General features: G+C 46.8%; 1 protein-coding gene across 46 annotated transcripts in view; it reads left to right on the top strand.

Annotated features, from left to right (window-relative positions):
* Tcf7l2 (transcription factor 7 like 2) overlaps window positions 1-24,062 on the top strand; it is a 188,972-nt gene extending 164,910 nt beyond the window's left edge. For 4 of the 46 annotated variants that reach the window (XM_057777309.1, XM_057777302.1, XM_057777295.1 and 1 more), the window contains 9 exons: window positions 1,859-1,961; window positions 3,884-3,970; window positions 9,069-9,194; window positions 9,745-9,904; window positions 10,270-10,377; window positions 14,565-14,613; window positions 15,185-15,235; window positions 16,503-16,575; window positions 21,943-24,062. In XM_057777309.1, the coding sequence (XP_057633292.1) occupies window positions 1,859-1,961; window positions 3,884-3,970; window positions 9,069-9,194; window positions 9,745-9,904; window positions 10,270-10,377; window positions 14,565-14,613; window positions 15,185-15,235; window positions 16,503-16,575; window positions 21,943-22,366 (1,181 nt within the window). In that variant the 3' untranslated portion in view covers window positions 22,367-24,062. Of the gene's footprint in view, window positions 1-1,858; window positions 1,962-3,883; window positions 3,971-9,053; window positions 9,195-9,744; window positions 9,905-10,269; window positions 10,378-14,564; window positions 14,614-15,184; window positions 15,236-16,502; window positions 16,576-17,238; window positions 17,312-18,235; window positions 18,265-21,942 lie in introns of those variants that run through there. The other 42 variants (XM_057777306.1, XM_057777298.1, XM_057777299.1 and 39 more) reach the window with 20 other exon arrangements.
* The last annotated feature ends 344 nt before the right edge of the window (window positions 24,063-24,406 follow it).

Genomic DNA, 24,406 nt, shown 5'->3' with positions numbered 1-24,406 from the left:
TTGCTTGGAAATCCATTTCTGCCTCTCCCCCACCCCCCAAGAAACTAAGTAGTAATGGATTGGAGGTGTCTCCTGGGCACTTTGAGCTTCCTGAAACCAACATCATGGTTTTGAAGGGACCCAGTCACTTAAGAGTGACTTGTTGGTGCATCCTTAAGGGGCCACATCACCCAGGGTCTCATATTTCTTGCAGATTTCTTTGCATCTTTCTTCCATTTCAATATCTTGGATATTTTTGTTGTTGTTGTTGAACCCATTTTACAGATGAAGAAACTGAAGCCTAGGAAGGTTTCTCATGTCATACAGCATTTTCTTGAGCAGAGGCTACCACACTGTCCTCAACCTCTTGACCTATCCCTTCTTTCTGTTTCTCCCAAAGGGAAAATGGTGAAAGGCAGGGCTGTTTTTAGCGCCCCCTACAGCAAGATGCTGTGTGGCAGGCAGCCACTGCTCACAGGCGGGCCCTCTGAGCCCTCTGTGTGGATGCAGCCTGGCAGTTTGATTGGCTGGAGGAGGCGACCAGCCTGCCCCAGGCTCCACAAAGTACAGGGCTCCACTTGCAGCTGGCAGCATCTCATTTGAATAATGGTAGGCCAGGGAATAGCTTTTAAATGGTTATCGTAAACCATATGATTAACGTCTAAGGACTGTTTATTTTTCCTCTGTGAACATTCTTTCAAGTGTGCAAACGGCTCGGTGTAGGGTCCAAGCCCAGCTAATCTGTTTGCTTTTTGTAATAGAGAGAAAGCAATGTCTGCATTAAAATATCACCCAGGGAGACTTAATTTACAGATTAAAAGCTTCCTGAATGAATTTCTTGAAAAATGAGATAGTTTTTAATCCATGAACGTTGCTGTCCTGTCCCTTCGATTCTCGGTTAATTCTGGCACATTCTGCACATGTCGCCTTCCACTTGGACTGGGCAGCTAGGCAGAGCCGTTCCTCTCAAGCCAAATTGCTCTCAGGACTCCACTTCCTGAGGATGGATGGCCAGATGTGCAGCCTGTGCCGTGAGGAAGTGAGCCGTGGTGCAGACTTTCCACAGCCACTTCTGCAGGCCTCGGCAGGGCTCATGGCCCCTCTGACCCATCGAGTACCCTGGTGCCCACAGATGAATCTGCCGTTCAGGAAATCAGGCCAGAGCTGAGCACCCCAGGCTCGCCTTCTCCCTGTCTATTCAGGTTTGACTCCTGGGGCAAGGACACCAGCTGGCATTTGGCGGTTTCTCTTCATGGAGGAATTGGCCAGCTATGGGAGCTGAGTCTTTTGAGAGAAATCAGAGTCACCTCTCTGAGCAGTAACTTAGAATGGACTGCAAGACATGTCTATAATCACAGCGCTTGGCAAGAGGCCGTGCGTTCAAAGTCAGCGTGGGCTGTGTAGTTAGCGCTGACTGAAAATGCTAAAATAAATTCATCAATTAAGTCTTACAAATCAAAAGTATAACTCTCACATAGGCAAGGCGTTCAAAATACAGGGTAATGGATCAAGTAACAAAGCAAAAGACATTCATGATCATGACTCGCTCACCTGCAGTGTGCCAAGCTTTTTAGCTTTTTTTAAAAAAAAAAAAAAAACTTGAAGTAATCACACAGAGCAAAAATAGCCAAGGTGGCATCTTCCTGCTCTCATTTACTCAGCCACACCAGCCCATCCAGAAGGGGCTAACTCACTGTGCAAACTGGCGCTGTAGGAAAAGAAGAAAGCTGGGAACAGCCCTCTCCCCCAGAGTCAGCCATGGCCTCCAACTGCGATTTGAGGAGAGACAGCCCCTTTCCTTATTCCTTCCCTGCTCCCCTCCCTCCACAGTCCCTCTTGCTCTTCCTGCGTACCTAAAACCCACTCCTTCTTCTCTCAGGAATCCCACGGCCTCCGCACCCTCCAGATATCTCTCCATATTACCCGCTGTCGCCCGGCACCGTAGGACAAATCCCCCATCCGCTAGGATGGTTAGTACCACAGTAAGCAGCTCCAGTTTTTATTTCTGTTTTTGTTTCTTGTACGAGCATGCTTATTATTATTATTATCGTGTGTGTGTGTGTGTGTGTGTGTGTGTGTCTGTCTGTCTGTCTGTCTGTCTTTGTGTGTCTGGTATGTCTATGTGTCTGAGCACGGGTGAGTCTGTGTTGGCAGAGAGACAGCTGATGGGACAGCACAGGGGAGATGCTGTCAAGGTGTCCTGTGGATTTGCAGAAATCACAGCATTTCAATGATCTGTGTTGAAAAGGGTCAGTGGTCATTGGCACTCTGAACCCATGGGACCCAAAGATGTCCTGCAGAAAGCTAGTGAAATGCATTTTGGCTCTCCCTGCGATGGCAACCCAAACTGGACCCGTGTTGTTGGGTTGAGCTCTCTGTTTTAGGTGTTGCTTCTGTGGCAGCAAGGGACTGGAAATAGGAGCAACTTAATGGTGAAATCTCAGGGTGAGATCTAGGTGAACTCTTGAAGAGGGAGTGCAGGTCTTTTCCCCCTCATCCCAGGCACCCCAGCTACCATTTAACCCTTCACGCTGAAGGCAGATAGCAACAGTGCTGGAAAGCTCAGGTCATCTCTCCAGTGCCTCTGAGATTCCTGGCATGGCTAGTTGCTTTAGCCTACTATGCGGTTACAGAGTGACAAGTAGAACCCCCCCCGTTGGCATTCAGGGCCTGGGATGTTGACTCTAGTCCTGGCAGTGCCCAAATAATATGACTGCCTCTTACAACTCAGAAGAATCATGTGTTTAGACACCAGAGCAGAAAGGCCTTTCGTGACTAAGTGTACTTTGTGCCATATAGCACATGCGTGGACGTGCATGTAATGTTTGAGATTGTATATTTTTATGCCCTTCTTTCTCCATTTTATCAGCGACCTCTAGCTTTAGAAAGCACAGGGAAAAATCCTGGCGAAACTGTCCAATCTGGGTCTTATGGAAGACAGACTTTTATAGTCCTCAAGACAATACAATTTTGGAATAGTTCCCCTGTTCTAGCTTTTGTTTCTCCTCCAGTTGAGCAGAGCCTGTGCTGTTTGGCCATCTAAAAACAACAGGTTGTGTTGGACAATAGCTACGCTAAGTACCAATTGTGGGTGCGGTTTCTGTTTCTTTGTCTTATTTTTGTTTGGTGAGGTAGATATGAGGGTTGGACCTGCTTCTTCTGCAGCTTCTCCACTGGATGAGGCTGAGCCTCAGTAGTCCAGTCATCAGATGGGGAGATGCCGAAGGCTAGATAAAAAGGAATAGCCAACTCAGACAGCCCTCTGTCAGGAGAAGTTGTGTGTCTTTCATGAGGATGCTATTCTGCATGTTGCTGTATTTTTTAATTATTGTAATGAGGTGTGATTGTCTATTGGTTACCCACAATTCTTCTTGGGGACTCTCCCCCCCGGTAACTCTTGTCAACACTTGTTAATTTGACAAAAGGCTACAAATTAAGCTCTGTTAATTTAATGTTTTCTCACCGAGATCTAAATACCGAAAGAGGCCCAAAGCGCAACTGAAGTCCTTTGATTCGCTGTACTTTATTTTGGTATAAATTTACATTCATTATTGTTTTCCTTTGGATGTGTAGCCCTCAATTAGTGTGATGGCTCCATTAAAGCAAGCGAGACTTCGCCTTTAATTATTACAACAAAACACCTAGTCTCAGCTTGGGGAGAGGGTCTCTATTGACATAAGCAGAGGTTATAAAATTTAATTAGCCATTCCTATCAGATTTATGGCATTCAAATTGTTCTGTGTTTCTTCCCTTTGATCCTGCCTGTACAATCCCCAAGATTTTTGTTCTGATCAAATGAGAATAAAGCTTACTGTACAGAGAGAACTTCCCCTCTTCTTCGTTTCCTCCTTCCCACCCCGGCCTTATTTCTAGTCTCTCACTTTTTGTACCCCCTTCTTTGTAGGCAAGGTCAGCCTGTGTACCCAATCACGACAGGAGGGTTCAGACACCCCTACCCCACAGCGCTGACAGTCAACGCTTCTATGTCTAGGTGAGTTGCAGTGACCGCTCTGAAAGGTCCTCTAGACAGCCGCCAGGCCACCAGGGCCCATGAACATGTGTGGGTATATTAATATAAGCCAATATTCACTAGACTCCCCTCTACAAAATCCCAGAAAGTTGCCTTGACCTTTCAAGGTAAGTGATTGCCTGTCTAAGACATTAGTAGTCTATCCGGATGTAGAGCAACATAGTGTCACAGATTAAGAAGGCAGTTGTGAGGCAGGGAGAAGCTCAGCAGTTAAGAGCACTTGCTGCTCATGAAGAAGGCCTGGCTTCAGTTCCCAGCACCCACGTGGCAGTTCACAACCATCTATAGCTCCAGTTCCAGGAATCCAGGACTCCCTTCTGGCCTCCTCTAGCAGCAGGCAGGCAAAATGTGCAGGAAAGGGATGTCTAGAGTGAGCGGGGCTTCAGGGAGAAGTGGCTAGAGTGGGCAGGGCTTCAGAGGGAATGTGGCTAGAGTGGGCGGAGCTTCAGGGGAAAGTGGCTAGAGTGGGCGGTGCTTCAGGGGGAAAGTGGCTAGAGTGGGCAGGGCTTCAGAGGGAATGTGGCTAGAGTGGGCGGGGCTTCAGGGGAAAGTGGCTAGAGTGGGCGGTGCTTCGGGGGAAACTGCTAGAGTGGGTGGTGCTTCAGGGGAAGTGGCTAGAGAGGGCGGTGCTTCTGAAGTCATTGTTTCTCTGTTGTCCTCTCCTGGGTAAGAAATAAGGAAGTGAGGAGAGGATAACTTAATGATTATTATTCAGACATTTGAGAAAAAAAATAGATGGGTCTTTAGAAAGCTCAAATTTCAGTTCAGAGTCTATAATAAGCTGTATCCTGGCCTCTTAGGGCAGCAGTGTCCAGTAGAAATGTTTACATTCCCCCCAACTTTTCATGTCTATCACTTTAAGAAGATTGCCCCCTGCCCACTACGACCCCCATGGTGAAATTGGTTTTTTACCACACGTCATATTTATCAGTCATACTGTATGACTGCAGTATTCTCTTTTCTGCACACTGCAGCCACGCCACAGCTGCCATTCTGATTTTCTTAACTTAGCTTTTACATGTGCCATGTATTTACACTTTATAGCACATACCAAGTTGGACTGAGCACATTTGAGGGACTTAAGGATACATGCCTGGTGGCCATGCTATTGTCCTCCCCAATGCTGCTAAATCTTTGAAAGTTGTAAAGAAATTATGTGTGCATCCATTTCTATAGACTCATATTTAAAGCATATATATTGCATATACATGTATCGCCAGGACTCATTTTCCTCTGTCTAATTAATTCCAGCTAATTTTTCAGTGACTGCTAGTTTATTTACAAACTGGTTGGCAGCAGTATGTTTAAGTAGTCACTAATTGCCCCTAATGATAGTTTTATTTTCTGTTCATCTGATTTTCGGTTGAGTTAATTAAATCGGTGGAGGTTTAGACTTTCCTGATGGGCTGAAGCAACCAATCCGTTTTGATGATGCCACGTGATTCAATTAGCATGCAGTACATGGCAAGGCTGCTGTCCCCCTGCCTCTGCCTCCACGCTCTGTGGCCAACAGCGGGAGCCAAAATGAGAGAAGAGACTGAAGGTTGCCTGGAACGCCTTCTTCTCCTGCTTGCAGGACAGCAACTGTTGTTTTGGATAGAGTGAGACTCACACCCCCGAGAGAGGCAGGCTAGACTTTAGAGTTATCCACCAATATCACGCAGCTCGGAAGATCTGTGCCCTACGTGTGATATATCATCTCAATCTCAGAATCCATGCCCGTATAAGCTAGGCAGGAAGATGATTTTCTATATCCTCTCTGCTGGAGAAAGTAGAAAGGTTATACTCATTAAATGATGTCGTCACCAGCCCCTGTAAAGCGTGGGAACGAATGGGAACCCTCCTGGGAGGAGAGGGGAGGGGGCTGCTTGTGATCCTGACTCGGTCCCAGCGTTTGCATGCTGTTCCCAACTCTTCCTCCTGCTTGTTTGTTCAATGCATTCAGAGGCGGAAAGCAACAAAGTAATCGTAGCATCGGGAGTGGGGGTTAAGCTTATTGATTGAATTATCATTAGGAGGCCAGCTGATGATTTATAGGTCACAGAGGGTGGAGGAAAGGAAGGGGGTGGCGGGAAGAAAGGTTAGGGGTTGGTGGTACATGGCGGGGGGGAGGTGGCCAATTCCCCAGGTAGGCCAAATGAAAGGTAGCTAGTTAAAAAAGCGTATACAGCAAATTAAATGCATTATTGTGGTAATGGGGCGACAGAAGTATAGGTCTATTATATGTATGGCAGTTATAGCGAATGTAGGCAGCTTGCCCTGTTCCAGAACACCCTTTGATATTTATTCTATTCAGCAGCGGGGCCAGGACTTCTCGGAATTAAGTGATGGGTCATTATACTTTAAACACCATGGAGAAGCCTAGATTGGCAATTAAACAGCTCTTGCTGACACTCACTTGTGCCACCCTGTGACCCCCTTTAGATTGAGATGTTGGAGCTCCGGGCCCTCAGCCTGCTAAATTGGGCAAGGCTCTTCTCATGACGAGAGCGGGCCCTGAAATCTGCCGGCTTCAAAGGGAGCGAGATCATGTATAAACCATAATGTGGGTGCACCGTGGCTCACAAAAAATAAGGCAGGAAGAGATGAAATGTTACAAGTGCAACGGGGAAAATGAGAGAATAATGACGATCCTAATGCAACGCAAAGCGGGATTGTTGCACGGGAAAATGCATCCTACTGCTTGTGCATAAAATCAAGGCCGGCAGATGACATGCGGCTAACAGAAATGTGTCAGCACTGAAGCAAAGCAGGAGTGAGTACGAGAGAGGCCCCTGAGACAGCCAGAAACAAAAATTAGTTGTCCTTAACAAGTTAAGGTTCATCATTATATTCTGGCTTGGAGCCATGAAAGCAGACGGGGGTATATAATGAGCTGCTTAGAATTTTTTGAGGGTGTTTATTGCATTTCAGGAAGCGGTTGTCTGCAGGAAAGGGTGAAGGTGTGTGTACCTCGTGGGCCACACACTTACTCACACGCAGTCTTTCTGCTGGTGTGCATTTTTCACAGGTACCAGCGTGTGTAGAGGTCAGGGAACTTGCAAGCACCACCCAGATCCCCCAGGCCTAGAATGTGCTCGTCTTGACGCCTTTGCCTGGTATTTGTATGTGTGCCTGCACACAGGCGAGGCCACAGTCCCACACTGTTTTTCTGTCTCTCTCCCTCGTGTGTATGTACATGTAGTCACATGTCACAGGAAAGTAACGTGTGCTTGAGACATTCATAGGAAGACCCACCAGCCCACCTGCCCTGCACTGAGGGACTTCCAGGAACGCATCTTCTTAACTTGCTTTTGTTCTGTGGCCTGGGGGCAGCAGGAGGAACAGGGTGCTAACATGAGAACTCAAGGGTTTGCTTTTCCTTCCTTCCTTCCTTCCTTCCTTCCTTCCTTCCTTCCTTCCTTCCTTCCTTCCTTCCTTCCTTCCTTCCTTCCTTGCTTCCTTCCTTCCTTCCTTGCTTCCTCCCTCCCTCCCGCCTTCCCTCCCTCCCCTCCCTCCCGCCTTTCTCCTTTTTATTTTGTTTTGTTTCTAAGGGCACAGGAGTGGGGTTGATTGTTAACACACACACACACACACACCCCACACACACAGTCTCTCTGACTACTGTTAAGGCATTTCATTGTTTCCTAACGCCAGCATTGCCTTAGTTTGCAAAGGCTGTGGCAGTAGAGGGCGGGGTTTCTGAGGCAGGTAACTACAATGGCTCTGGGACCTCTGAAAAGATCAACATCCTTCATTGAGTATTTTTGTCTCTGTTAAGATGTACTGAGCCTGTTCGTTCTCTATTTTTTTGAAATCCCATTTGTTATAATTTATTTTTCCGGTCCACTTATGAAAGGAACTCTATAAACACATACAAGATCCCTTTGAAATAATTGTCACGACGGCGCCTCAGCAAGACCCCTCTCTGCCGGAAGTAGCTTTCTCAAGAGCAGGGTGCTGGTCCACACTGGTCCCTGGGTGACACTTTCCTCTTCTGGTTTGGCCTTATTAGAAGGGCAGCCATTGCCTCGGGCCAACTTCTCTTCACCCCATTTGAGCAATCTGTTCTTCCCTCCTTTGCCCTTTCTCTAATCACTGTGTGTGACTTCAGTCGAGGAGGTGTTTTCCCACCAGTACAAACAAAACATGTCATTTGGCAGCCGTTTGTCCTATGGAGCTGAAATTAACGTTTGTGTCCTGGCAAATTCCTATGTCGGGAAACGCCGGTTGAAGAACTGAAGTGTGTTCTGGGGACTTTCCCAGAAGCAAGGACTGTTACTGTCTTATCTGTGATTACGGTGTCTCTCATTTACAAGGATTTTGAATGATGCGCAGATAACATATTAAGTAAAAATAAGAATCATAGAGGAGAAAGGGCATACAAATCAGAATTCAGTGCTTCGGTGTGTGTATTTCCCCATTTTCCTTTTAAAAAATTATTCAAAATGCCATGACTTAGGATGGGCGTCACGCAGGAACTATCAGAATCTCTCTCTCTGTGTCTCACTCTCTCCTATCTCTCTCAAGTAGTGGGCACAGCAACAAAAGAGAAAATGAAAATCTGATTGCTCCCCGTCACCAGAATGAGGCCTAATGAGGCGTGCAGAGCATTGTCGAGACATGTATCTCCGTTTCAGCCACGTTAATATTTTATTTAGCTGTCAGTACACAACAGACGTTATCACCTGTCCTTCTAGAGCTGATCAGGATGTAGGAAATTACCTTCTGCGAGGCAGCAGCTCATGCCTCAGAAACCAAGCGGACGTGCGATTTCTGGCTGGCCGTCCAAGCCCACTTTTCTGCCCAAGTACATCAGTTGAATTTGTCTTTTGCTAAAGATGTTAAAAATCATAATGTCTCATGTCAGTAGCAATAATGAAGGGGAAGATCGACTTTAATGACATTATGAGAATCATTATGTTTAATTTATCACTAATTAATGCTGGCAGGTTTCATATGCCCTGGGTTGCTTTCATGTGGATGCTACTGCGCTTTTTTTTTTTTTAAATTGTGTGTACACATCCCTCCTCGTTCATTCATTTGATTCTGACGATTTACACAGCTTTCTGTCTTCTAGGTTCCCTCCCCACATGGTCCCTCCCCATCATACTCTCCACACGACCGGCATCCCCCATCCGGCCATCGTCACCCCAACAGTCAAGCAGGAATCCTCACAGAGTGACGTCGGCTCACTCCATAGCTCGTAAGTGTTACAGTTGCTGTGTCATGCTCTGTGGCCTGTGTGATGCGTTGCCACTGTGGCCGCTGCTTGGTGGCTTTCTGGCCATGGTCAGCATCTCCTGCTTGACCCTCGTCAGCACCCCGTCCCTATGGCCTCTGGCTTCCTATAAAGGAGGACGTGCTCGCTAGCAGGTCACACTGATTGTCACACTGCTTCCCTGATCAGAGATCTCCATGTGTGTGTTTGAAGAGAGGGGGGATGGCATTTGGAGGTTTGTTCAGCAAGCAGGACAGAACCCTGGGAAGTGGGGTCGGCCACCCTGTGCTTTTCCTCTGCCCTGGGATGATGTCTGTGTTTGCAAATGGCGAGGAAGCGATCTCAGAATCTCTCACCAGCCTGGCCTCCTCCAGCTGCTCCTGGGTCGTGCTCTGGGGTGGAAACGAACTTTTTTTCATTTGAAGTTACCAGGCTTGGGTGGGAAGAGGAAGGAGCACGGGCTCTGCTTTGGGGGACGCTGATGCACAGTTGCTTACTGGATGGCGTCTGCCCATCTCCTTCTGTCTCTATCCAGAAAACATCAGGACTCCAAAAAGGAAGAAGAAAAGAAAAAGCCCCACATAAAGAAGCCCCTCAACGCGTTCATGTTGTATATGAAGGAAATGAGAGCGAAGGTGGTGGCCGAGTGCACACTGAAGGAAAGTGCAGCCATTAACCAGATCCTCGGGCGCAGGGTAGGTGGCCCTCCGTGGAGAGAACCAGAATGGGCCAGAAACCGTGACGGGTGTCCCTTTACACCTTGCTCTGCCAAGTATGGCCCCAACCCTGCCACTTTGAATCCTTGTCTGGCTTCCACTGATCAAGATCATTGAGCTTTTGAATAGCATTTAAGATACCACATCCCTCATCTTCCTGCAAGGACAGACGTGGTTTCTCTGGGTACCATTGTTAGTGTCAGGCCCCAGCAAGCATCAGTATCTGCACGCTCTACCGTGTCTGCATAGACTCGAGCCCTCGTGGCATTGTGTCTCGTTTATCGCCATGCTGCCGTTTGTGATGTTTCTGCCTGTCTCTCTCTCCCTACCCGTGTTCTCTGCAGTGGCATGCCCTGTCCAGGGAAGAGCAAGCAAAGTACTACGAGCTGGCCCGGAAGGAACGACAGCTTCACATGCAGCTGTACCCTGGCTGGTCTGCGCGGGATAACTATGTACGTGGACCGCTTTCTGGAGAATTCAATCTTTGTGGGTATATATTGTATGTCTGCAATGACCCGAAGGATGGGTTATTGCCTGCTTGAACCAGGCTTCTAGACCGTTCATTCTGTCCACTTCTAGGACCTGTCTCTGACCTCCAGTCAAGGAGCTTGGCTTTCATTGTGACTCTATTATATTAGCAGGAAGCAGGCAGGAAGCTGGCATCTGTGTTCCCACACGGGATCCTGGAAACTGATTTGGGGTGTCTGTATTTTTCTACCTACCTGTTAGAAAAAGTAGAGCTCCAAAACACATTCAAAAGTACTGCATTCCAGAAATAGAGACCACACTAGATAGATGGGTGGGTGGGGCATTTTAACTCCTTACAGACCTTCCAGCAGGAAAGGGAAGCCTCAGGGAGGGAAACCCATTAAGCATCTGTCTGTGGCCAGCTAGACTGTCACAGGAGCCTGTTTCACCCTGAGAACGGCATGATGGGAATATCCCTGAAAGTAGCCAGCAGAAGCCATCTTTTGGTAGGGAAGATGAAATGAGTCTGGGTTCCACAGAGGTGGGGAAGGATGTGTGCACATGACACGTCTGTCACATGATGTGTGTGCTTCTGAGCTTTATTGGCAAATTTTCTGTCTTGCTTCTTAAACCTCCTCTTAGTAGGACTGTTGTTACTACCTGCGCTGATGGCTCACAACAGATTTCCAGTTCCTGAGCCCTGTTGTCTCTCCCATTAGTCCTGCTCCTGTTTTTTACACAGCAGCTCTGAGTTCTGGGCATCTTCCCTCTCCGGATAGGTAGCATGTCTCTTGCTTTGTCTCTTTGTTGCATCATGTTTGGTCTCATGAAATGTCTCTTCCATCCACTCTGATGTCAAAATCAAACCTGTCTTGCTGCCAGCACAGGGCTTCTTTTCCTCTTCTCTCTTGGAGCCAGCAGAGTATTTTCCTGGTGGTGCCAGTGGAGAAGCTGGGAGGATGACTATTTCATTGGTATCATCTTTCCAAGGGCTAGCTCTTTGGATTTCCTTCACTCTTTTCCCTCATACCTGTAAGAGTGGCTCGCCTGCTATCCATCAGGTAGACAAAGAGTCTGGACTGGGCTCTATAGCAATGCCCCTACCCATGACCCTTCAGGCCTCCCTGCCCAGGCTTCCCTCTTGAGAGAGCAGCCATTGTCACTAGCAGAGAAGCATCATGGACTCTTAGCTACATGAGACCTTGCTGCTTGTCTTTGTGTGTGCTGCTAGGACGCCTTTCTCCTGAGACCGAAGGGAAGAGAAAGGAGTTGAGCTCTCCTACGGGCTCTCTGTGTCCCCAACCCAATCCCAGGTGACACTCCAGGGCTAGGCACTCTCCTGTACATATTCCACCACATCATCTCAGGACAGCTGTCCCCCTGACTCCTGGGAGCTCTGGCTTGTTACACGTCCAATTCTGGAGTCGTCGAGAAGGTATCCCAGAACAGGATCCAGTTTCTCCAATAGCTACCATATCCCAAGGCATCCTAGGTTCCTGTCTTCACAGGGCCTTCACATAAAAACTGCCCACTTTGTGGACCATGGGCCACTTACACTGTGGACAGGGTAGGTGATGCCCTATGGGGTTGCACAGGATGAACACAAAATCACAGCAGATTTGATGGCAGTGTCAGAAACATTCTATGTTTGACTTGCAGGGAGTCATTTAGACACCGTCCTAGACATTCTGTGATGCGCTTCCTAGAGTTTTCATGGTCCGCAGGCCACTTGGCCTGACCTCCATTCTGCGTTAGGAGGTAGCCTGGACAATAAGGAGCCACTGAGTAGGTGAGGGGGCTGCTTAGAGGCGAATTGGATATCAGACTGCAGGAACTTAGCCTCTTGGGCACAGGCTGTCAGGTTTCTGTTTCAGTGTTTCCTTACACACGTGTGGAAATGCACGTGCATTCCTTCCTTCCACACTCCAGGGAACACACTGGGGTCAGGGATCTCACACCAGCTTTTGTTAGTTTGGCCATGGTGGGAATTTGTTAGCATTCCTTTTTAACTAACTTGACAACGGTGATTCTGCAGATAACTCTGGCTGCTGCAAAGCCCAGAAGATTCTCTTGGGAGATGTGTTCAGAACCAGCCCTTCTTGCCTTTCCAGCTGAGTGGGGCTTGGAGCCTTTATGTCACCACCTTAGGGAAGTGTATTGGAGGGAAACCCATCTGGCTGCTCAGACTTGGCCTGTTCTTTGGGACCCAGGAGAAGCTAGCTGGTACCATGGTAACAGCTAGCTGACCCGGTGTCATAGCAGAGCATCCCTTCCTTCTTTCATTAAAGGTTGTATATGAAACTTGACTTCTTTCTCTCGCTCTCATTTCTTATGCCTTTTCTTTTTCTTGTTACCTTTAAAGAGGAAGTGGTCTCCTCTTGTCTCTTCATGTCTTCTTCCCATTAAACATGATCCCTGTTCACCAGGATCTAGTAGTCTGTCTGCACGCCTCTTTGCTTGGCCATGACATGACCTGCATTCCAGGGGTCAGTGCACAGCAGAGAATTCTGTAGGGGACCATGAGATGGCCCTGGAGTATGGACAGGGGCAACACAGGCACCTTCAGGTTAGACTACTTCTCTTGAGTCTTTCTTCCTGCTCGTCCTACCTACTCTGAGAGTCACATGGCCTGCTCTCATTGTTTTTCCTTTTGTGCCAAGAAACATAAAGGATCTGGTGCAGAGCTGCATAGAGGGCCAGTGTTCCCAGTGACCCAGACCCCGTACCCTCAGGGTAGAGCAGCCCTCTCTGGAATAGCTGGATTCATCCATGCCTGGCAACCTTGGGGTTGCTGCACATCCATTCCTGTCCTTTACTTTTAGGTGTCACTGTTCCATCAAACCTTTAAGCAAAGGTGGCAACATTTACATATTCTGAAGCACACAGATTGATTTGTAAGACCCCAGCTGCCTCACCTGGGCCAGAGAGCCTCCCTAGAGCCCAGCAATAGGGCAGGGTGTCCCAGAGTCTTGCTCGCTCACTTGATAGGGTCAGGCTGTCAGGTGATAATGACTTAAGGCCGTCTCCCCACCCTTGAAGTGTCAAAGAAGGGCTGCTACGGTAGAAGGCACAGTCCATGGCTGAGGGCAATGCTTTTAGACCACTTGGGTTAGCACTCTGGCTCCTCTTCATGGTAACTGTGCCAACTCAAGGCCGTTGCCCAGCCTCTTTGTACCTGTTTCCTCATTCGTGACTCTGGAGTGTAAAGACACATGTACTGTGTAGAGCTCTTGCCTGTTGAGTCATGCCTGGCTCCTAATGTGTACTTGGCTCCTGGTTTTCCGGGGTTTGACTTGCAATTTCTCAGCTTCATGGTGTCATGGAAGCCTGCCATACAACTGGTCTACTTTCCACGTGTAAGAAAGTATACAGTCAGTGGCACAAGCCATTCAATACTTTTCAATAAGGCAGGCTCCATGGTAGATGACTTTGCCTATCTGTAGGCTACCCTGTGCGTGTTTGCAGGGGGCTGACTAGGCTGTGATGTCCTAATGCACTTGTGAGTTATGATCTCTGTGGCCAGTGGTGTGTTTGTTGGGGTAAGAGCATAGGAGAACACTTTCCCTTGCCTATGCCTGACCACCCTATAATTTAGACAGAAGCCCAGGTAGCACTTGGTTCTCTCTTTGCTCCCACTCCTTACGATCCTTTAAGAGGAAGGATCGCACTACACTTCTGAAAGGAACCATTACTACAGAGAAGCTAGCGTCGTTTCTCTCTCAACTCAGGACAGGGAAGCGGGGAAGGTTTGTCTTTCATAGTGAGAGGCTGTGGGGCAGGTAGGGCAGCTGTGAACCACTGTGGGCTTTGAGGTTTCTCTGTGTCCCTTGGGAGTGTGTCCATCCTGCTGCCCAGCCTGCTCTCCATCCCTCCCGGAATCTCCCTTGCCCCTTTCACCTCCCTTTATGGAGTCAGACGTCCTGGGTCAGGCTGAAGAAGGGAGAAGGCCATGAGGTCTTTCCACATCGACCCTCTGGCCTTCTCTTTTTCTCCAAGAAATGTGTGTCCTCCCAGCTAGGCAGAGTTCAAGGGTTGGATTCATGGCTGGCAGATTGAATAGACTTGGGAGATTAGTGGAGATAGCAAGCTTGTCCCTCCCGGCTCCCCTGCCATGTGCATCCAGACACCTCCCTCCTTGACTCAGTTTCCTGCATTCCTTCTATCCATCTAGGGGAAGAAGAAGAAGAGGAAAAGGGACAAGCAGCCGGGTGAGACCAATGGTGAGTGATAATAGTCAGGGTGATGGAAGAAACACTAGTTGGGGGGCCACTCTTATGTCAGGCTTCCATGCGGGGGAGGCAGGAGGAATCCAAGGCCAGGACATTGTGGGGAACCCATCTTAGGGAGCCTTTTCTGTTGATGTGTTTTAATTAATTGCTTCATGACTGCCCTTTTAAAGCTAGTAACATCCATTGTTGCATGAAAAGCCCGTTTAATTCTGGCGGAATGTGTTTTTAAATAACTGCCAAGCCTGTAACTAGAGAGTCCGCGGTAGGCATGCCTCTGCCGGGCTTTGGACAGCCTGCTTATGTATGTGCCTGAGAAGGGATGAGGAGGGGCCTAGGGGACCAGGAGGGGCGTGTGTGAGTGTTGGGGTAACTGGCTGTTCCTGAGTGTTCCAATGCATGCCTTTACAGTGGTAATCGTGCCCATTTTAAATTAAGGAGGTTTGCCATTCAGCGACAGAAACTAGAAATACTGCATAGGCAATGAAGGGCCCTTGGAGAAGGCCAGGCTTTACAGACAAACAAAAAGTTTGAAGAATTTGTGTAATTTGTTCTTTTTTTTCAGAACACAGCGAATGTTTCCTAAATCCTTGCCTTTCACTTCCTCCGATCACAGGTGCTAATGTCCTTTTGAGTCATTAAAATAGTTGATAAACTGTTTTTTTCATTTTTCCTGCCATTTATAGTTTTATTAACATTAAACACGTATGACATTTGAACATCCTTTAAAATGATCATCTACACAGTTTCATTATGTTTCAGTAGATTTTTTTTCTAGTTGCTTTGTTGGTTTTATTTATTTTTTATTTTAGCTTCTGTTTCATTGATTGATTGTTCCCATAACTGTTGTTTAAGCAGCGAAGACAGTGGCTTAGAGCGGAACTAACTGTGCAAATTGAATATGCAGTATTTCTTTAAGAGAGACCGGTGAAGAAAAAAAATGGAAAAATTCAGTAATAAACCTCCTTAATCTAATGGCTTTTTCCGTTGCCCCACTAAGTTTTCTCACGCCAGCATGCAATCGCAGTATGATTATTTTTTTCCTTTGCTTATTATTTATTTTTTCGTTTGTTTGTTTGCTTTTCCTTTTGCTTTTTGACTTCATCATTTGCAAACCTGCTAGCGCTTCCTGACCATGCCTGCTTCCATGCCCGTTAGGAGCATCTAACACCTAACAGCTCATCCCATGGCCTCTTTACCCTTCCTTCCCTCTTAATAACAATGAAAATAGATTTAAAAAAAAAAAAGAGAGAGAAAGCCCAAAAGCTGCAATATCCCAATACCCACAACCCTTTTCTTTCTTTTTTTCTTTCTGTTTCATTTCATTTCGTTCTGTGTTCATTTGTAGTTTTTCTGTTTGTTTGTTTCTTTTCAAAACTGTGGTACTCAGAAGAAAAAAGCATGTTACGAACCTAATTCCTTCCTTTGCTTTGTTTTCTTCTTTGAGAAAAAAGAAAATTGAAAGAATAAAATAAAAGAAAACAAAAAAACAAAAACCAGAACTAAACTAAAAGAGGAAAAATAATGGAAAGAGCAAGTTCTTGGCTCTTGCCGTCCTGCGGGCGGCTGGAACCGGATCTGACCGTCCTTGATAAGGGATACTGCAGCTTTATTTGCCACAGCTAATTTCACAAGTTGAATAAGTGTGATTTTTACATTTTTTTAATTAAAGAAAGTTTTTAAAAAAAGAAAAGTCAATATTTTGCTATTAGTAACCCGGTCATTGATTTATTCCCTTTTTTATTTTTATTTTTTTCTTGTTTGTATCTCTCTCCCCCCTCCCTTCCCCCTCTCTCTCTTTCTCTTACTCCTCCTCTCTCTCTTCTCCTCTCTCCCTGCCTCCCATGTCCTCCTCTGCTCGCTCCTTTCTTGAACTCATTCAGACCTGAGCGCTCCTAAGAAATGCCGAGCGCGCTTTGGCCTTGATCAACAGAATAACTGGTGCGGCCCCTGCAGGTGTGTATAGTCTCCCAGATCCGCTGTGCTGGTTTGCAGCTGTCTCTTCCGTTCTTCTCCCTCTGGCCTGTTGCTTTGTAGCTTTGTGTGTGGATCGTAGGAAATACCAGGGAGCGGGACACTGCCAGTGTATGGGGCTCCAAGAGGGATGTGCTTGTCTGCCAGCTGCTGCTAGCCAAAATGCCACTGTAAAACAGTGTGTGTGCCTCCTCAGGGCCAAGACTCAGATTCCAGCGTGCCCTCGACTGGGGAGTGTTGCCTGTCAACCCCCTTCCTGTGATAGACCAGGATGTGCTCATCCTGGTCTAGGTAGAAGCCAATGACGTCACCCCCCCTTCCTCTTCTCTTTCTCTCTTTTTATTTATTTTTCATTATTGTTTTTTTTTGTTTTGTTTTTCATTTTTGTTTTTGTTTCTGGTTGTTGTTTTCCTTTGTGCGTGCGTGTGTAGTACGTGTGTGTTTTATTGTTTTGTTTGTTTTATTTATTTATTTATTTTTGGTTTGGCTCAGAGAAGCCCCTTCCTTTCAACCCCTTGATGAGGGCCGATTGTCAGGTAGAGCCAAGATGAAGCAGAGAGCGGTTAGTGGAGGACTCAAGCCAACCGAGCACGACCCACCATTGTGTTGTATTTTTTTTTTTTTGTGTTTACCTTATGCTAACAGATGCAAATACTCCAAAGAAGTGTCGGGCACTGTTCGGGCTTGACCGACAGACTTTATGGTGCAAACCCTGCAGGTACATGACCATTCCGAGGCCTTGGGGACAATCAGAGCCTTCTGTCCTTCCGCTACTTAGTGGGTCGATTTATTTTGCCCTCATTCATGTCTACTTTCCCCCACTGGCATCAATGACTAATAAACTCTCCTTCTTCAGATTTTCCTTGCTAATTTCATACTGTTTCCTCCCCGCCCCCTATTCCTCCCTGTTCTTGTGAAGAACATGTCCCTGGTAGCAAGGACTGACAGCCATGAAGACAGGCACTGGGGATCTCTGGCTTTGAAAGCCAGTGTCCTGGAACTGACCAGCTGGTGAATGACTCGGTGCCCTGTTCTGAGCAGAGAGCCACTGTGCCCCCCCCCCACCTGCCTCACAGGTGTGAAAGAATCAGAACTGGAATTTGGCAGTGGTAGTATTCCCAGGCTTTCTGTCAAAGACACTGAGAGAAATGCATTGGGGCAGGCTGATTTTTAAAAATCCCTTTTTTTTTTCTTTCTCTCTCTCTCTCACTCTCTCTCTCTCCTGCCCCACTTTGGTTGCTCTATGTTTAAAACACATAATCTGTTTGGAGGAGCTCGTTAGCGGACATTGTTTTACAGTGCTGAAAAAGAAGCGTGGCATTGAATGGCGTGCACCAGCTAGGAGCCTGTGTGCAGCAAGGGCTGCAGCCAGACACTGCGGCGCTACCAGGCCTGCAGAGCAAACAGTCGAGCGTTATGATACGCAAGTGTAGCGTGGGTTCTCACACGCATTCGATCAGTCCAGAAGAGTCCAAATTGAGCCCCATGATCTGCCGGCAGGTCTCCCCACTTATGGCACTGGCAGAGAAGGTGTAGGTACTTCCTTCTTGGTGGAGGGAATGTGTTCTCGTCCCCATCTCCTTTCCTTTCCTTTTAATGACCACCTTTGGTTAAATTTGTTGTTTCTTTGTTCTGATACAAGCAGTCTTTGAATTTGGAATATTATGATGGTAGGTATCTCAACACCCCAAACACACATCCCTGTTCGTAGTGCCTCCCGCGTCACGTGTCCCTCTTCTCCATTCCCTTTTGCCGTGCTCCGTGTCTAGACGTTAGATAGATGTTCATCCCATCACGTGCATGCCCACGAGTCTGCTGTGTCTTCTCTGGTGCCAGTATGAGAGATGGCTGACCGCACAAGACCCCAGGGGAGAGAGGGAGCATCACTGACAGACTCCAGAGTAAGGGAATTGGGCCCTAGACAGGCACCCAGCAGGAGACCAGCTTCCTGTGAGTGGACAGCCCCGGGGACTTCCTGAGAAAGCCGCATGGGGATGTTAGGTATTAAATTAGGGAGGTCAGGGACCTGCTTGCCCTCTGTAGGTAATAAGTTGGTTAGTACTTTATGAATGCCCAGGATAAGACAGCAGAATACCCTGTCATAGCAAGTCACAATAGACACCGTTGCCTGTGTCCCACAGTGAGACTGGTACAGGTAATGACCTCATAATTTTATTCCTGAATGGTTTATTTACAAACCTTTTTTTTTTTTTTTTTTTGGTTTCAGATCAGTTGCTGCAAACTTAGCCTGGTCTTCTTCTTTAGAAACTATTACTGACGTTAATAAGGGTAGACCACCCACCCCCACACCCCACTCCTCAAATACAACCCATCTTTGCTTAAATCCATAACGGGTTATTATCCTCTGGCCAGAAATTTCTTGATACGTTTACCACCAACAACAATAACTTTTTAAATTGGGTTTTTATCTTGTTTTGCCAGTTTATAACCCTTGTAGTCTCTTTGTCCTTGAGCGCCTGGGTTCTCTAAAGCACACGTTGGGGGCTCACTGTCCACAATGCACCATTTTTTCTGTTGTCAAAGAGACTGAGACATCCCTGGACAGCGGACGTGAAGTCCAGCAAGTCCCTGTCACTTCCCAGCCTCCTGACCTCAGCCCCTAGAAAGTTCTAGCTGCTGTTTTTCTGTGCTTGGGGAGTCTTTTTTGTCTTTTGGCTGTAGATGTGTTAGCAAGCTGACTTTGAGGAAGACCTTCCAAAGTAGGACCAGGAAGCATACTTAGAAGCTACACATGGGTGTTTATCAGATGCCTCTAAAATGGAGTGGATCACAGTATAGAGCTTGAACTAGGAGCTACCCATTCTCCTTCTGCCAGCTGTTCCATTATACACTGCCAAACCACACTGAGCTGGGTGCTAAACTCAGTGAGACATTCAGTAAACAAGTCAAGCAAAAATCAACGAGAGAGAGAGAGAGAGAGAAAGAGAGAGAGAGAGAGAGAGAGAGGTGCTTGTGAATGGAGGCATTTTCTGACCCATCCAGATGTGCGTATTCCAGCTGCCCCACTAGGGGCGCGTCAGTCCACGACCACCATAGTCCCCCTGTCCTTTGTTCAAACGCTCCCCACACAGCATTTCGAATGACTTGGAAAAGAGGGTGGGAAGGGCAAGGAGAGCCTTAGCAATGCTCCTAGCCAATCAGGACTCTAGGTTCTAATTTTATTTGGCATTTGAGGACATTTTAACCAAACCCTGTTTTGAGCCCACCAAGTTGCTTCCCCATCTTCTTGCCCCATCCTAACAGAGCCTGGAATGCTGGCTGCTTCATGCTCCCCTCTGGCTGTTCCTCACTCCCTCTCCCCCTCCTCTCCTCTGCCTCCTTTCTCCCCCCCTCCATCCCCCCCCCCGTTGCTGCTTCTGTTTGCTTACACCCTCCCCACCCTCCTTTTTTTCTTCCTGTTTTTAAAAATGCATGGAGACCCTAGTTTGTGAGCATGCTTCTATCTGCAGGCTAAGGTGGTTTAAAATGGAGAGGTTAAATTATTTGTTTCATTTCTGGGATGGGAGCAGAACCCATAGTCTATGCCAGTCTGTCCAGAGAGAGAAAGGAAGCCTGCTAGACAGGGTAAGAGGGGACCATCCTTGTTCCCCTAGAGTTCCTTCTGGCCTACACAGCCCCAGCCCCAAGGCCTGAGCCTCAGGGAGGCAGGGAGAATTGAGCATGCCCTCTTCCGCCCTCCCTTCTTTTCCTCCCCTCCTGCCACCCTACAGAGTCCATGCCCCGTGCCCCATGCTCTGGGCCTAGACCACAGGAAGAACTAACTCATACAGTACAATCCCATCCTTGTAAATGCCAGAGACACTGTCCTATGGGGGTTGCCTTCAAATAGGCAGCATCTTGGAGGTTCTTCAGTGACCAGTGGCTGACCAGTGCTCACACACTTGGTTTTAGATGGAGTGGTACTCACCTACCATTGTTCTGAGTCTTTGGATGAGCACTTTCCCAAGTCTGAGTTGTCTTTACAGCAGTAGTGGGTTGATCTCCAGGGTCCCTTTTCCTGCTAAGTAGATTCCCATCAGCCAGCGATCAATGCTGGGCAAGGCTTTGAAGTCACATGCCTGATGTCTTGGTTTGGTTTTCCCCACCTTATCCTTTGATAAAGTCAGAAAGGCTCTGAAATTCTCATTCCTCCTTCCTATACAAATGGGTTGTGGAGAGGGGAGACTATGGCTTTGGCATAGGACAGGTTTAGTCTTTCTGGTGCAGACCCTGATCCAAGCTCCCTCCCGGCCCCTCTTGCTGGCCATTTCTCTGTGACTGCCTTGTGCTATGTATTTCCTGACCTCAGCATAGGACAAGAACAAGGCACCCCATGTACCATTCTCACTCTGTGCGACCTTCTCACGAAGGGATAGGGACGTCCCAAATCTTTAAGGGTGGGGAATAAAAAAAAATAAAAAAAAAATTTTAAAAAACAACTTTGAATCTTAATTTTATCCACAACCTGCAGGCCATGTCAACCAGTTATTCTCGTACTTTTGAATCATTTTCTGTTTTCCTTACTCTCCCTTTCCCCTTCTTTGTTTACCCTCTTCTACCTGTTTTTTGGTGGTTCTTCTTATTCTTTCTTTATTTTTTTTAATTTACTTACTTTTTGGTTGGTTTTGTTTTTTTAGTTTGTTTTGTTTTGCTTTTGCTCTCCCTCCACTCCCCTCCCCTCTCACCTGATTCTGACCTCTCGATTTGGTGTGGTTCGGAACAGACAAGCCCAAAAGCTCTCTGGGACCCACTGCCTCACGGTGGTGGTGCGTTAAAACCTTTAAGCCCCTTGCCTGCTCTGCCTTCAGCTATGTGGGCTCAGCAGTCAGCATTCTGAGAGTTTCATATTGATAAGAGGCCACTGGGGATGAACCTTTCTTTCTCTTTTAAATACACTCAGGCATCATTGGAGATTGGGGGTGGGGAGGGTGGGAAAGAATCGGGAGGGCAGGCAAGAAGATGTGATGGGAAAGGGAAGGTAATCTAAGCCCAAAGAGAAATAAAGTATGTTAGTCTTCGTGTAGATAAAAACCCTTCCCAATGAATCTGTGCCACCCTCTGCACTGATTTCCGTTAGTCTGCTCACATATATTCTGGAAGGAGTGGGGCCCTGGGCGTCCTGTGAGGGTAGGACATGGGTAGGGCAACTCCTTTGCCAGAGCGGATGTAGACACGGGAGCCACACAGCCCCCTGAGCCCCCTGAAGTAACTGCTTTAATCGCTCCGTGCTGCCTGGCATGACCTGTAGGGGGCGTCCCTTGAGTGACATCAGCTTCTTGTGAGCATTGGCTAGCTTTCTACCTTGGCGTCTTTGCTCTTCATTCACAGATAACTCTCTCCCGTTTCTAGGAGAAAAAAAAAGTGCGTTCGCTACATACAAGGTGAAGGCAGCTGCGTCAGCCCACCCTCTTCAGATGGAAGCTTACTAGACTCGCCTCCCCCATCCCCGCATCTGCTAGGCTCCCCTCCCCAAGACGCCAAGTCACAGACTGAGCAGACACAGCCACTCTCGCTGTCCCTGAAGCCTGACCCTCTGGCCCACCTGTCCATGATGCCACCGCCACCTGCGCTCCTGCTGGCTGAAGCTGCCCACGGCAAGGCCTCCACCCTCTGTCCCAACGGAGCCCTGGACCTGCCACCTGCTGCCCTGCAGCCACCCATGGTCCCCTCTTCATCGCTCACACAGCCGTCAACATCTTCCTTACATTCCCGCAACTCTCTGGCTGGGACCCAGCCCCAGCCTCTGTCTCTGGTGACCAAGTCTTTAGAATAGCTACACCTCGTCCACCGTCCCCTGCTTGATTGACGTGTGTCCTCCTGGTTCTTGGTTTGCCCTTCCCCATCTTGGAAAGCTTTTGTTTTGTACTCTTAATTTTGTGCCTCTGTGGCTTACATGAGTTGATGTTTATCGAGTTCATTGGTCAATATTTGACCCATTCTTATTTCAATTTCTCCTTTTAAATATGTAGATGAGAGAAACCTCATGATTCTACCAAAATTTTTATCAACAGCTGTTTAAAGTCTTTGTAGCGTTTAAAAAAATATATATATACATAACTGTTATGTAGTTTGGATAGCTTAGTTTGAAAAGACTGATTAAAAAGCAAAAAGAAGAAAAAAAAAGAGAGAAGCCGTTTCGAAGCACCCTCCAGAAGGAGTTGGTTCTGTATTATTTGTATTAAATACGAGCTTGCGAACCAATCACTTTACATCTCGGTTTTTAAACCATGAGGGCACAATGAATGCAGTGCCATTTCTTTCCTTTTCTTTCTTTCTTTTTTTTTTTTCCTGTGTGAAACAACTTTTATTGTGATGTTACTTGTTATTGTTTAAATGTACAGAAACAAAGGGTTAAAATGTGTTAATATACCTTGTTCCATGGTGTTGTTCTTTTGGGGGGAGGGGGACGCTACTCAACAATGAATGGAATCAGCGCTGTTGGACCAGTAGTATTTATTGCTTTAGAAATTGCTTGTACCTGTACGTCCGTCCCTTTAAAATATGTTTTACTTTTTTTTGAAACTGTATAAAGTCCACCCCCCCTTAGCATAAGCATCTTATATATAACAACTCATTTGTACAAGGTTTTTAAGTTTATATATAAAATGTGTATATATTTTTTTGTTTTCTTTTTTTGACTTTTGTTTGTTTTTGTTTGTTTCTGTATGAAACCCAGATGCCACCAAATGGACATTGATAGTTGCATTAAAGATCAGTAGCATTAACGAAAGTTGCTTTAAAAGCCATTATGTAAAACAAGACTTGAACATTAGTGAGAGAATCTTAGCAGCTGTCTGAGCAGCAGTGGGAACCACCCTGTTTCCCCCCTGACCTCCTAGTCAATTGCCCTGTGCTCTTAGAACATGGACTGACCGCGTGCAAAACTTTTATGTGCCAAAACTCTCAGTGACTTTAGCTCTCTCCCTCTTTTCTGATGCTGTACTTTCCGTTCGCCATGTTTTGCTGTGATGTTACATAGATAGATTTGTATGTAGTTTTAATGTCACCTATAACAAAATGTGTTTGGTAGCAGACTGTCCAGAAAGCATTTTAAATGAAGAGGTCTAAACCCTTAAGGGCCAAAAATTCTGTATATTAGATTACTCTTAAATGAAAAAAAAAAAAAGAAAAAAGAAAAAAAAAACCAGCTGCCGCTTTTATGTATGCATATTACATACAAGTAGGTGGTGAACTTAACACAGGAGAACCTAGGCATGCTGATGTTGTAAAATCCTGTATAAAGCTGAGACCTGTTCCTCCAGTGCCATCGTAGTTGACATGAAGCGATTGTAAAACTGTCTCCGGTTTTCTCTGGTTTATTAAAATGCTAACTATAACATTTTTTGTGAATACTTTGAATGTTTCCTAACAGTTGTGATGTTATTGTTCTGTTTTATGCTTATTCCGAGTTCATTTTGAATGGTTTGGAAGCCATTTTTGTAATGAATAAATGTCCATGCTGTACAGTATCTGTAGCATGCTGTTCTGGATTAATAAAAGCAACTTAGTATGTGCAGAGAAAGGCTTCTCTTGCTTCTGTGATTTGGGGTGGCGGTGTCTCTTTCAGAAACTGGACTTCCTGTGGAGGGACAGGCGGGGCTACAGCTTGAGGTGGTGTAGTGGTATGTGGTGATGTGGCTGGCTGGGTGCCTAAATGCTCTTCAGGGCTTCTCAACTCCCCCACCCTTGGTGAACGGTGCGTCCTGTGTACCCAGTGTAGGGTACGTCTCATTGCAGTGAAGATGCCTGTATAGAGAAAGACTAGATCTAGGGCGTCGTTTCTGTATGACACTGAGTCACGATAAAGGCACAG

This window comes from Chionomys nivalis, chromosome 8 (assembly GCF_950005125.1).
Source record: "Chionomys nivalis chromosome 8, mChiNiv1.1, whole genome shotgun sequence".
NCBI classification, from domain to species: Eukaryota; Metazoa; Chordata; class Mammalia; order Rodentia; family Cricetidae; genus Chionomys; species Chionomys nivalis.
This window is presented reverse-complemented; position numbering and strand designations above follow the sequence as displayed.